Source organism: Acipenser ruthenus, chromosome 4, assembly GCF_902713425.1.
Source record: "Acipenser ruthenus chromosome 4, fAciRut3.2 maternal haplotype, whole genome shotgun sequence".
In the NCBI taxonomy this organism is placed as follows: Eukaryota; Metazoa; Chordata; class Actinopteri; order Acipenseriformes; family Acipenseridae; genus Acipenser; species Acipenser ruthenus.
The window spans coordinates 88,278,208-88,290,169 of NC_081192.1; the positions used below are offsets into that span (position 1 = coordinate 88,278,208).

Consider the following 11,962-nt stretch of genomic DNA (forward strand, 5'->3'; position numbering starts at 1 on the left):
ATAGGTATAGGCTTCCACCTGACTGTTACACTGAGCATTTTGTGCTGCACACAGGGAACAATGTGGAGACAGGTGTGTAGCTGTAACACAAGCAGTGGATGGGGACAGGAAACCAAGTGCTTGCTGTGCATTGTTGTGGTAGGATAAGTGGGCCATTTCTCTTTCTATATGTGACAGGGCAGAGCCCTGCATATAAGTATGTGGCAGGGCAAAGCACTGCTGGGAAATGTACCATTATGATTGGGATGTGTTGTTTTGTGTTTATTTGAAACAAGTGGTTGTTATTATTGTTTTACAGCATGGATGGGGTTAAAATTCCCCATGCAGCTAAACAAGTGCATTATGTGGCCATCTCCAAATTAATTAAGTGATTACCAATTTGGAGATGGACGTGTATATATAAAGAGCAGATCAGCCGCTCATCAAGGTGGGTTGTTCAGAGAGGAAGAATGTAAGAAGTAAGAGATAAAAAAAAAAATACTATTGCTAGTCGTGCTGGATTTTGACTTATTTCTGTTTGAAGAAGTGTTTGTTTATTTTGGCCACCGTGCCATTTTCTTTTGTGAAATGTTATGCTTTGTTTAAATAAAAGAGCACATTGGCGACTCCTTGTGTGTGTCAGCTTCCTTGTGTGTGTCAACTTCCTGGTCTGTAACGTCACCCACTCAGCCATCCTGACACACCTCACTTGGCTTAAGTGTAGCCCAATCGTGACTGTTATTGGGAGCTTAACAAATGTGGTCTGGAAAGGGTAAAAAAAAAAATTATCTCTCTCTGTAAATCACCAGGGCTTGCTTGGTATTTTGACACTGATTTAACAATGATTCAGCCCACCAAACATCTCTTGCCAATTCATGTTACTGTCAGACTTAAGGGTACAACCTGTTTCCTCTATACTAGTGCTAGACCTTGGGCTATTGTTCTTGTGGCTTTGTGTGCCTTCTGTAACCTCTGCTCTATACTCTTATTCTGAGAAAACTGCTGGAGATTTGTTACCAACAACACTGCACAATTTCCCGTTGCTATTGCGCATTAACACTGAGGGCTCCCCCCTTTCAGAATAAAACTGGTTTAGACCAGTGGTTAGAGTGATGGGCTAGACATCAGGATCCTGATACTGCATTGCAACATGTTCAGAGTGCAAAAACATGCTAGAAGGTGTTTCATTTTAGGTGCCTGAGCACTTATTCAGACTGCTCGCAGACACTGGAGCCACTTGGAACTTGCTTACCGACAGGCACTCTGGTGGTTGACTGCAGAAAAACAGCCAGCACCTTACAGTTATTAAACAAGACCCCCCACCCCCAAGTAAAGCTGTTCCCTGTTTCAGGATATCTCTACACATAGATGTTATCTGCAAATATCTTGTATGAAGCGAGGCTGAGTAACTACATTTAATGTCTGAGTAGTAACCACTTTAGATTTAACTTCTGCATCTATGCAGTTATATATGTAGGTATAATATGCAGAGTTTGGCACCATGAGATCACTGAACACATTTGAAATCCCCCCACAAAAGTGAACAGTAGAGATACTTTACAGTACTTGCCATATAACAGGTTGTATCCAACATGCTTGAAATTAAACAAATCTGGGTTTAGGGCAGCTTATGTGTTCTCTGATGTGTTTTATTCATTACTTGCCAAGTTTGTCCAACTTCTTTTACATGGGCTTTGGTCAAATCTCCATACAAAATACAAATACAAATACTTTCCCAATATCATAGGTTGTGGCACATAATGTGTATATTGGCTTTCAGAAACCACACATCACAATCATTTATGGCAAGGCTCTTTTAATGTTGTTACTTTATACCAAACCACAGTACATACTCCAAATAAGGCCGGACAGATTATGTAAGCTTTTCTTTTTTTTTTTTTTTTTTAATAATTATAATAATAAAGAAATCACTCTGCTGTTTCTTAAAGAGACAGTGTCCCATTTTTAAAGGCTAACATTGCAGTGGGATTTGATATGGTCTTGTAATTTCCCCACTTGGTCAAAAAGAAAGACAGAAGCCTTCATAGATTTCTAAACACTTTCATACATTTGCTACCTCTTGAAAGAGAGGCAAGGCGACCCACTTTCACTTAGAACTGTAAAAGGATACCTCAGAAGGGGTTTCAACCAGTTTATTCAGGGTGGCTGATGGAGCTGATATGTTAATAATAATATATAAAACATATTTACCATTATTTCAGTTAATAGCTCTATGAATTTAAGTACAGTTAATTCCTCTGTCTCCCACCGCAGAGAACTGTGAAAGCTATCTTCAGTAACATACAGAAAGCCTCTTTAGGAGTCTTGGAAAATGAATATGCAGTACTACTGTATACAGCTAACAGTGGCAATGCTTCTATTGCAATTGAAAAGAACAGGTTCACAGGTAGATGTGTTTGAAGAAATGTATGTAACATATACATTTAAGCTATAAACTTCACTTTTGAATACTGACAGTCTCTATTCAGGGGCATTTCTGATAAAATGATGACTTTCATTGCAACTATTTAACACCTTTTGAGGCATACACCTTCATAGTTATCTAAAATTCATTAAGGGTCACATTGAAAATGTGATGGCATGTCCCAAGTTCTCTATATCCTATTTTCTTACCCTTTGGGCTCCAGGCAATATAATGATACTGTTTTAATATTTCAGTAAGCTCAATGAAAATGTATAACTTTTTACATCAATGATTGTCCATCTCTCAGCTGCTATGCTAAAATTATTTAAATACTCAACACATGAATCATGAAACAGTTTACACAATGTATCAATAAAACGTTCAATAAACTGCATGGCATGTATATATTTACACAAACACACCATATATATTTACATATGGGGGTCATACTCTGCCTACGTAATTGTATTTAATCACATGGAATCGATAAAAGTGAAAAGACAATTAGAAATACATTGTTGTGCTACGTCCCTCATTAGAAATTAGGCATTAAAAAGGGGACACCGTCTGTTTCAATGTAAAATGTTCATGAATGATTTCCTAATGAGGATTACAATAGACCAGTTTCCTTCTCTGAAATCTAAACTGTACTCCTGCGCTATCACAATATATCCCTAGAACTCTGCAAGCATGCAAAAATAATGTAAAAACACACAAAAAAAGCTCTCCTCAAATAACTGAATGGTCTACCTCTATATGCAGTAATTAATAGCTAGTCACTTTTACACACAAGCAGGAAATGCTAATAATAAACATGTCTAACATTATGCTAATTTATAAAACATCTTAATAAAAAAATAATAATAATAATGGCTGATATATACATTGTGAGGCAAGAAACAAAACTACATCTCCCAGTCAAAGTGAAACCACTTGGCAGAATTGGTTGTATGATACTTCTCATAGTCTGTAAAATTATTAATGTAAAGAATGCGTCACAATCTTCATGGTACACACTGCTCAGTGAAATGTCATCCAAATATTGTCTTTGATGTTGTTATACTGTTGCCATTGTGCATCTTGACAATTATGACAAGCGCAAGACATGCATATTCCTTTAGAAAATATCATGAGAAGGATTCCATGGCCTTCCTGCACCAGTGGTAATCACATTGCAACGACAGCATCTCATATGCACACCCATCAACCACCAGGAACAAAATATTAATAACACAAAACCAAAACATTGTTCATTGATAGATATAGTGCCAACACATCAGCAGCATTTCCTTGATCCATTATGAGTGCATCTAGGCTCTGTTATTTTGGCAAGCCAGGCTTTGTACTGTATAAGCAGATATGCACAACAGCAATTCACTGCTGACCAGATGGACTACTAGTGTATTAGGAATTAGAGGCATGCATTGTAGAGGACACCTCAGTCAAGGACACAGAATGCAAGGTGTTCAGGGGCCAATATTATCCAAAGAATCAATGGGAAGAGGTGGGCCATGTTTTGTTAGTGCTGGGATAGTTTGGTTGTATAATAAAATATTTCTAGCAATATTTTTATTTATTTATTTATTTATTTATTTATTTATTTATGTCCCAGCGTTGCAGTTGCATGATTAAATGGCAAGTAGGTTAATAACGGCAAAAATTATTTGGGTGTATCTTTAATGACAGTAACTTTAGTGGATGAGGAGACCCATCTTCCAAGGGCTAAAAAATACAAAAGCTTCATCAAAGCATTAACGCAGGGAGCCATGACAATGCCAAACAGACACCAATATTTGTCACTCTATTCAAATGTGCGAAGTGAATGATACAGTCATCACAAATTGCAAATCAACACTTCTTTGGAAGGAAATTCCATTAGACGAGTTGATTTCTAAAGGGTACTTGTTCAGGGGTGCTGTACCTAAAGAAACTAGAATGGTGGCCAATGGGATGCCAGCTGACCTGATGGCTCAATTAGAAGACCAATGTAATGAAATGAGGGTAGAGGGTTGCAGTAAGATTCATACTAGGGCCATGTTATTCTTTTAGAAATACAAATCAATATTTTGCTCATATACTGTTATTTAGCGCATGTCATTCCTGCTCGTTTGACCATCTATTTGGCAGTATTGGCCCCCCTCTCCTGCCCCCAACCCACACACAAGGAGCGGATTGAGTTTGCTCACATTTAGGGCAGCGGTCCTGATTGGTTTACATGGGAAAGGACTAGAATTTACTCTGTGGCCTCATCTTTATTTGTTTCTGAAAAATGTGTATTCATAAAAAAATAATATAAAAAGTCTGATAGTTAGCAAAGAAATACTTTTGTTTTTATATAGGCCCTATGGAGTACTATAAATTATAAAAACGGCAGTATTTTATTACCTATGATAAAGCTGGGTATTTGGCAACTCAATTTGCGCAAAGCTAAATATTTGGCAACTAAAAAGGTGTACAATACTTTTCACTTAAATAAAAACAATTCACATAAAAAATGCAACGAACAAAGGGTTATTACCTGCAACTTGTAGCATGCCACATTTCTCCTCTTAGTAACACCTGCTATAGCTTTTAAATACAATCTAAATGTCATTTGTTTTTGTAAAGTAAATCTATTTTTTTATATATATATATGTAGTGTGGTTTAAATAAAATGATTTACACAGGGCATTTGGCATAAATTGTTTCTTGTACACTATGTACTTCTATACTTTCTTAAATATTACGTTTGGAAGCTTAAGGAATTTATTTATTTTTTGCTAAAAAAATAAAATAATAATTTCCTGCTTGTTTTCAAAGTAAAACAATGGAAATAATGATGTGTTTCCAGATTTCAAAATTGACATTATATTTGCTGACTCCTCAAACTCCCAAACACAATGTAAAATCTTTAGGGGCGAGTCACAATGTACTGGTTGTTTGTGGACTCTCGCTTGTGCTGATCTTCATTACTGTGCCAAAACTGCTTAGAGTACAATGCTTTTCAAACTGCCCGCTCCCCTCCCCTCCCCTCCCCATCAATGTCCCATCAGATGAACCACTCCTTTTTGCTCTCGTCAATGGTTTCTGTGAAGTTTGGGTCGTTGCCCATGATGGCAGCATCAGCGGTGTCGGCAGACTCCGCCCCTTTGGCCTCGTTGGTGTGGTAGGTCCCCTTGTGGCGGAACATGTAGCGGATCAGGAACACCAGGGTGCACAGAATCGTGAAGATCACAACTGCAATGACACCTACAGGGGAGAGAAAAAGAGAAGACTACTCATCACAAGAATAGCCTGAAGTCAGTGAGCTAAAAGGCTGAGAGCCTTATTAACCCTAAACTAGATATCCCATTATCTGAAAAGTTTCTCCTTCATTCGCACCTTGTTAATCTTTATTTTGGTGCTTTAAAAAAAAGGACAAAAGATCACTGGCTACCAGCTCTCGTGCTTCTTTTCACCTGCTGAAACCTGTCTCCAGGGTTCAGTAGATTTGTAGCATCTGTTTCTCAAAGGCCCAGCCTCCTGGGAAGTCTCTACCTGGACTCGTTGGGAGACTTGACTGTAGTGGCTGCAAAATAACTCTTGTGTTTTTCCACCCAACCTACAGGAGTGCAAACATAAGGGCTCCCTGTGGATCACAGGCCAAGATCAGCAACTTGGAGTGGGCAGGATTCATACCACGTTTGCAGGACTCCTCATGCATCCCCACATGGCACTACTAGGTGAGCCATTGGAGGAGTATTTTTTTCTTTACATTTTTTGTGATCTTGAAAAGATGAGACACAGCAAGCTACAGTCAGACAATACCAGACGGTACAATGAAAGTCTCCTCTTAGCTTTATGGTGCACCTCATACTGAATTTCTAGGGAGTTAACTTAAAATGATGCCTTAGACGTACTATATATAAGATTGATTTTATATATATATATATATATATATATATATATATATATATATATATATATATATATATCTTATTGGTTGCTTCATCTGCTCATCTGTATTTGCCAAGAAACTGTATGGAGGAAGGTGTTTGTTCAGCCTTACAAAAATGTAAAATGTATTTTACTGATCTGGGTGAGGAAAGAATCTCTATCAAATGCTCACATCCCACTGGTTATTGGTGACGACTATGAATTCAGGAGGTCAGATGGTCAGTCACTGGTGGAGGATGGCCATAGACAGAAATCTTAATTAAGTTCTCTGTAAAAGAATAGAAGACTAGCCCAGAAATCAGCTAAATCACTACTGAAATATGGCTGTCAATACAAGTAATTCTATTATTCCCATATACTGCATGTCTGGTTGGAGAGGAGATGGTTGCCGTTAGCAATATGACACCCACATAAACATTATTAAAACAAACCAACCTCTGAATATGTCCTGGAATATCCTAAATATTTTTGCAAATCTTAGCTGGCTTCTAAAAGACCACAATCTTTAATATGCCACCTACCTCCAATTATTGCAGAGTTTCTGTTCACTCCACCTGGTATCACCCTTTCTTCATTAAAGGGGGAATCAGCACTCGCTGCAAAAGTGAAAAAAGAACACACGCAGACAAATGTATTATACAACCAAACAAGAGTCAGATGGGGCTCTATTTCCTGTATCACAGGACTTGGGACTCCAACATCCATGTTCATGTTTTTTAACAGTGGTGTTTTAGGTATCTGTTTCACGAATAGGGCTGCATAGGTGTCAGGAAATTAACACTCCAAGTTATTTTGGACAATCAAAAGAGACTTTCAGGGGAAATGTTGACATCCAATACAATTTAAAACATGCTTGACAAACCTTCAACTTGCAGTTAGCTTTCTTAGAATACATTTAAATAGCAGTCAATGCATTTGGAAGAAACTCAACAGGGATCTTGATTAGTCAGTGGACATGTCAGCAGTTATTTCCAGTAGTCATGGTCTGTGTTCAATTGCTGCAGTGTTTTCAGACAGTTTTCACAAAACAACTTTAACTGGCACTTTTTTTTTGCACAGATTGGAGTCAATTACTGTCTTGAACACATACAATCAGACTACCTTTGCTGTGTCTGCTCTGCGTTTGGATGACCAAATAACACCGTGTAACAATTTTTTATTTATTTTTGGTTCCTGGGTAGTAAGTGTTATTTCCTAATTGCTTATGCCTCAAAAGTATAGAAGATGGCTATTATTCCCCACAAACTTTGCTTTTGTGACCAGGGCAGTGATATTTTGAAATTTACCTATTTTCCAGAACATTCCAGATAGATTCAGTGCTGAGTACACTTGGAGTAACTTCTAGAACTTTCCAGTAATATAAATAGTAGTATAAATACAGGGGCCTTAAGCCCACCAGTTCAGTTTAGTTCCAGCTGCCTAAGTGGATACATATCTGCATTTTTCTGAGATGGCATCAAGAGGCTGCATGCATCCGGCAGACGCATTTTGCTATGTCTGCGGCCAATTTATCAAGACAAGAGCGAAAAAGTACTCTGTGGAAGCATCTGCTAAGATGTGTGAGGCCTACAAGGCATATTTCGGCATGTCTGTCGGGGATCAAGACAACCCCTGGGCACCTCATTTCACCTGCGAGCACTTCAAAAAAACTCTGGAAGGTAAGACGGACAATTGTTGCTCGAAATTTGTTAAAATTTTTAAAATTGTAAAAGGTTTTTAATTTTAAAATGTTTTGCAATTTTCAATGTTATTGAAAAAATATATCATATATGAAAAATGTTGCGAGAATCTCTTACACATTAGTCATGGGTGAAATAAATGTATTTTTGTAGGATGGTACAGAGGGGAAAAGAGAGCCATGAAGTTCGCTATCCCAAGAATTTGGCGGGAACCTACTGACCACTCAAGCAACTGCTACTTCTGCATGGTGGACCCTTCCAAACAGTCGCACTGGCAAGAATGCACCTGCTATCATGTATCTGGACCTTCCTTCATCCATCGCCCTGGTGACACACTGCCATGAGCTCCCCATACCCACTCCTCCGGAAGGAGAGCAGCCGTCTTTAGAAGAGAGCAGCAAGTCAGAGAGCGAGGAAGACATTGTAGATCCAGATGACAATTTCAGAGGTGGAGCTGAGGAGAGAAACCCATACTACCCCAACCAAAAAGACCTCAATGACTTGATTAGAGATCTTGGTCTCACCAAGTCCAGTGCTGAGCTTTTGACGTCTAGGCTCAAGCAGTGGAACTTGTTGGATGAAAGTGTGCAAGTCGCTCACTAGTAAGGAAAAAGCGGCTTGGAACAGCTTTGTCGCAGTGGTTCGGGGCTTCCTGGGCAATCACAAGGCCGAAAACTATGTGGAGCTGGTTAAGACTCTGGTGAAGAACTACGGCACAATGGGCTGTAGGATGTCCCTCAAAGTCCATATCCTTGATGCTCATCTTGATAAATTCAAGGAGAACATGGGAGCGTACTCGGAGGAGCAAGGCGAGCGCTTCCACCAGGATATACTGGACTTTGAATGCTGCTACCAAGGACAGTATAACGAGAACATGATGGAAGACTACATTTGGGGGCTGATTCGTGAAAGTGATTTACAGTATAATCGTAAATCTCAAAAAACTACTCACTTCTAAATCTTTTGTAGTCATTTTTGTATTACTTTAGTATAAATACATGTTAATTTGGATTCATATGTTGTTTTTTTCTGACTTTATGTGAACGAAAAGACACAAATTGGCCCGTTTTCTCATTGGAAATAGGTAAATTTCAAAATATCACTGTCCTAGTCACAAAAGCAAAGTTTGTGGGGAATAATAGCCATTTTCTATACTTTTGAGGCATAAGCAATTAGGAAATAACACTTACTACCCAGGAACAAAAATTGTGTTACATAGTGTAATCATACTATTAATGTGAAACCTTTCATATGGACATCTTTTTGTGCAGTCAGAAACTGGAACCAAAGACAAAGACACCATGTACGGATTATTTAACTAAAACAACACTAGTTTCCAGAGAGGTTCTTGAGACTGGTTATGTAGCATGGACAGGGCTGTAGTACTCCCGATGGCAAGGAACGTCAGTGTTACATAACAAACCTTTAAAGCACAGGGATGGATCCGCTGTGAGCTGAAATCTGAACCACTTGATATTTTCCTCACAATAGTTTGCATAGGTATGGACAATTAAGCTCAGAAGTAAAAGCCAGAATGTCTCAAACTGCTTTGTAATGGGCGTCAATACCCCTGCATGTACAGTATATGTGCAAAATATTAAAAACTAGGGATAGTGACACTATTTAAATATTCTTGGAGTACTACAGTTATTTCATGAATAAGGATGGCCTTAAACATGAGCAGGGTAGTCAAGCCTTCCAAGGGAAAGCTTAGAGTGCATTGCAGACACATTAAGGTTACTGCCTAGTGATATCTTATAATTGGGGTTTCTGATTTTTGGTTTTAAACAGATAAAATCAGCCGATACAAAAAAAAAAAATCTGTGTATAACCAATAAAACACTGGAAATGATTAATAAATTCACATTGTCTTGACCTTATTCCCAGTCCAAAAAATTAATCAAATACAGGCAGTTGGGCAATGTCCCTCTTTCCTGACTTGTATCTCACATTGATTCGTTCTGAATAATTTAAACCCACCCCAACTACTGAGTGGCAGCAAATTCCTATATTTCTAGTGGAGGATTGTAACACACTTGCGAGATTTAAAAGGAGATTTTCTTGCTCGTGAGATTTAAAGTTAGATTACAGTTCGATAGTATTTACACTCTCATGTAATTTAACAGAATTGCAAATTGTGCTGAAATGTAAAATAATGCCTAAAACACACAAAAACCCCAGAAGAATATGCCTGTGACCATAAAGATTTCATTGTGGAAGACAGCAAAGGAAAGAAGATACAGTTGAAGTGTGCAAGTACTGTCAAGTTACAATATATTTACAATATATATTCTGACAGAAAAAAAACGAAAGTAACCAAAAGCAATAATTTCATACAGTACATAAAAAGTATGGAAGCGTCCTAGTGCCAATTAAAAAAAACAAAACAAAACAGTAGTATCTCCTACGTAGGAGATACAAAGTCCTGCGTAGGAGACACAGAGTCCTATGTAGGAGACACAAAGTCCTGCGTAGGAGACACAGAGTCCTGCGTAGGAGACATAAAGTCCTGCGTAGGAGATACAGAGTCCTGCGTAGGAGACACAAAGTCCTGCATAGGAGACACAGAGTCCTGCGTAGGAGACACAGAGTCCTGCGTAGGAGACAGAGTCCTACGTAGGAGACACAAAGTCCTGCGTAGGAGATACTTTTTTTAATTGGCACTAGTGCTTCTGTAAAAAAGTGAAAGCCCTGAAAAAGAAAAAAAAAATGATTTACATGTAACTCAAATAGTTAAAAATAAGCACCGAAAATTGAAATAAATAAAAACAGAAGCCTACTTATAATGATTTATAAGGCATTGTTATCAACAGGACAAGCCTGAATTTAAACAACATGAATCACCACTGCAGGCAAATTCAGTAAAACTACTTATGTTGAATCTCCATCATAAATAAATTAAAAAAAAAAAAAATAACCCCCCCCCCCACCTTATTTCTAATTGAAGTATAGATTACAGTGTAGACGGTGCTCTCAGCAGTACAAAGGGATAGTGTTTCACTATAATGTTGGACCCAGTGGAGCAGCTGCAGCTATAGATTTCCTGCCACAGATTTCCTCGGCTACTTGGCTATGCATCTCATATTGAGCTGGGATCAATAAGCAGATCGACTAAATGCAATAATATCACTGCCTTTTAATCCCCTGCTCTAGCCAAGTAAACAGGAGTTATACTGTTAAATCCAGTAAATTCTCCATATACAGTACAGTAAATTAGCAAGACAGGATTGCATTACCTCAACCCACCCCCCTTTATTTAACCTAGCACTTAAAAGATTTAATGACAAGCAAACACACATATATAAATATATAATCATTTAGACAATTTCCCCTAACACATTTCAGATAAAAATGATAATATTAATAATAAAAAAAACACACCACACAGTAATAAAGACATTGAAATTTATTTCCAGTATTATTTAAAAGGAGTAATGCTCTTCTGAAGCAATATGATTATACAATTTATTGAATTTGTACAGAGCGACAATTGCTGCGACACCTGATGAAGACACACTATGTGTCGAAAAACGCGTTGTGTTTGTTTCTTGTTTTGTTTCACTAAATAATACAACGTTTTTAAAGCAAATGTAAGAAGAATCTGATGCATAATATTTGCGCTCAAGCATAGGTGCCTAATCCATGAGGCAGAAGGAGCACGTGCCCCCCCACTTTGAATATGAGGGGGTCAAACTATATATTTTGCCCCTCCACTTTTTTACACATTATATACTGTATGCATTATACCTTTATGTGTTTGGCATTGGTTTGTCTTTAAAAGGTTTAAAATAAAATAAAAATGGAAAAGTATTCAGAGGACGGTCACATTTATAAATAAATCACAATAAATTCTCCCTACAAGAACATATTGGTTTCACCCAAGGTCTGCACCGTGGCTAACATTAGCTAACAGTAAGAAAAAACAACGTTAAGTGAATGTGAACTCGGCAGGCGGTCAGGAGAG

General features: G+C 37.9%; 1 protein-coding gene across 1 annotated transcript in view; it reads right to left on the reverse strand.

Moving 5' to 3' along the window:
* Positions 1–1,836: 1,836 nt before the first annotated feature.
* LOC117400323 (contactin-associated protein-like 2) overlaps positions 1,837–11,962 on the reverse strand; it is a 508,692-nt gene continuing 498,566 nt past the window's right edge. The window contains exons 23-24 of the mRNA XM_034000113.3: positions 6,841–6,915; positions 1,837–5,632 (exon numbers count right to left, since the gene is read on the reverse strand). Of these exons, the coding sequence (XP_033856004.3) occupies positions 5,433–5,632; positions 6,841–6,915 (275 nt within the window). The 3' untranslated portion in view covers positions 1,837–5,432. The remainder of the gene's footprint in view (positions 5,633–6,840; positions 6,916–11,962) is intronic.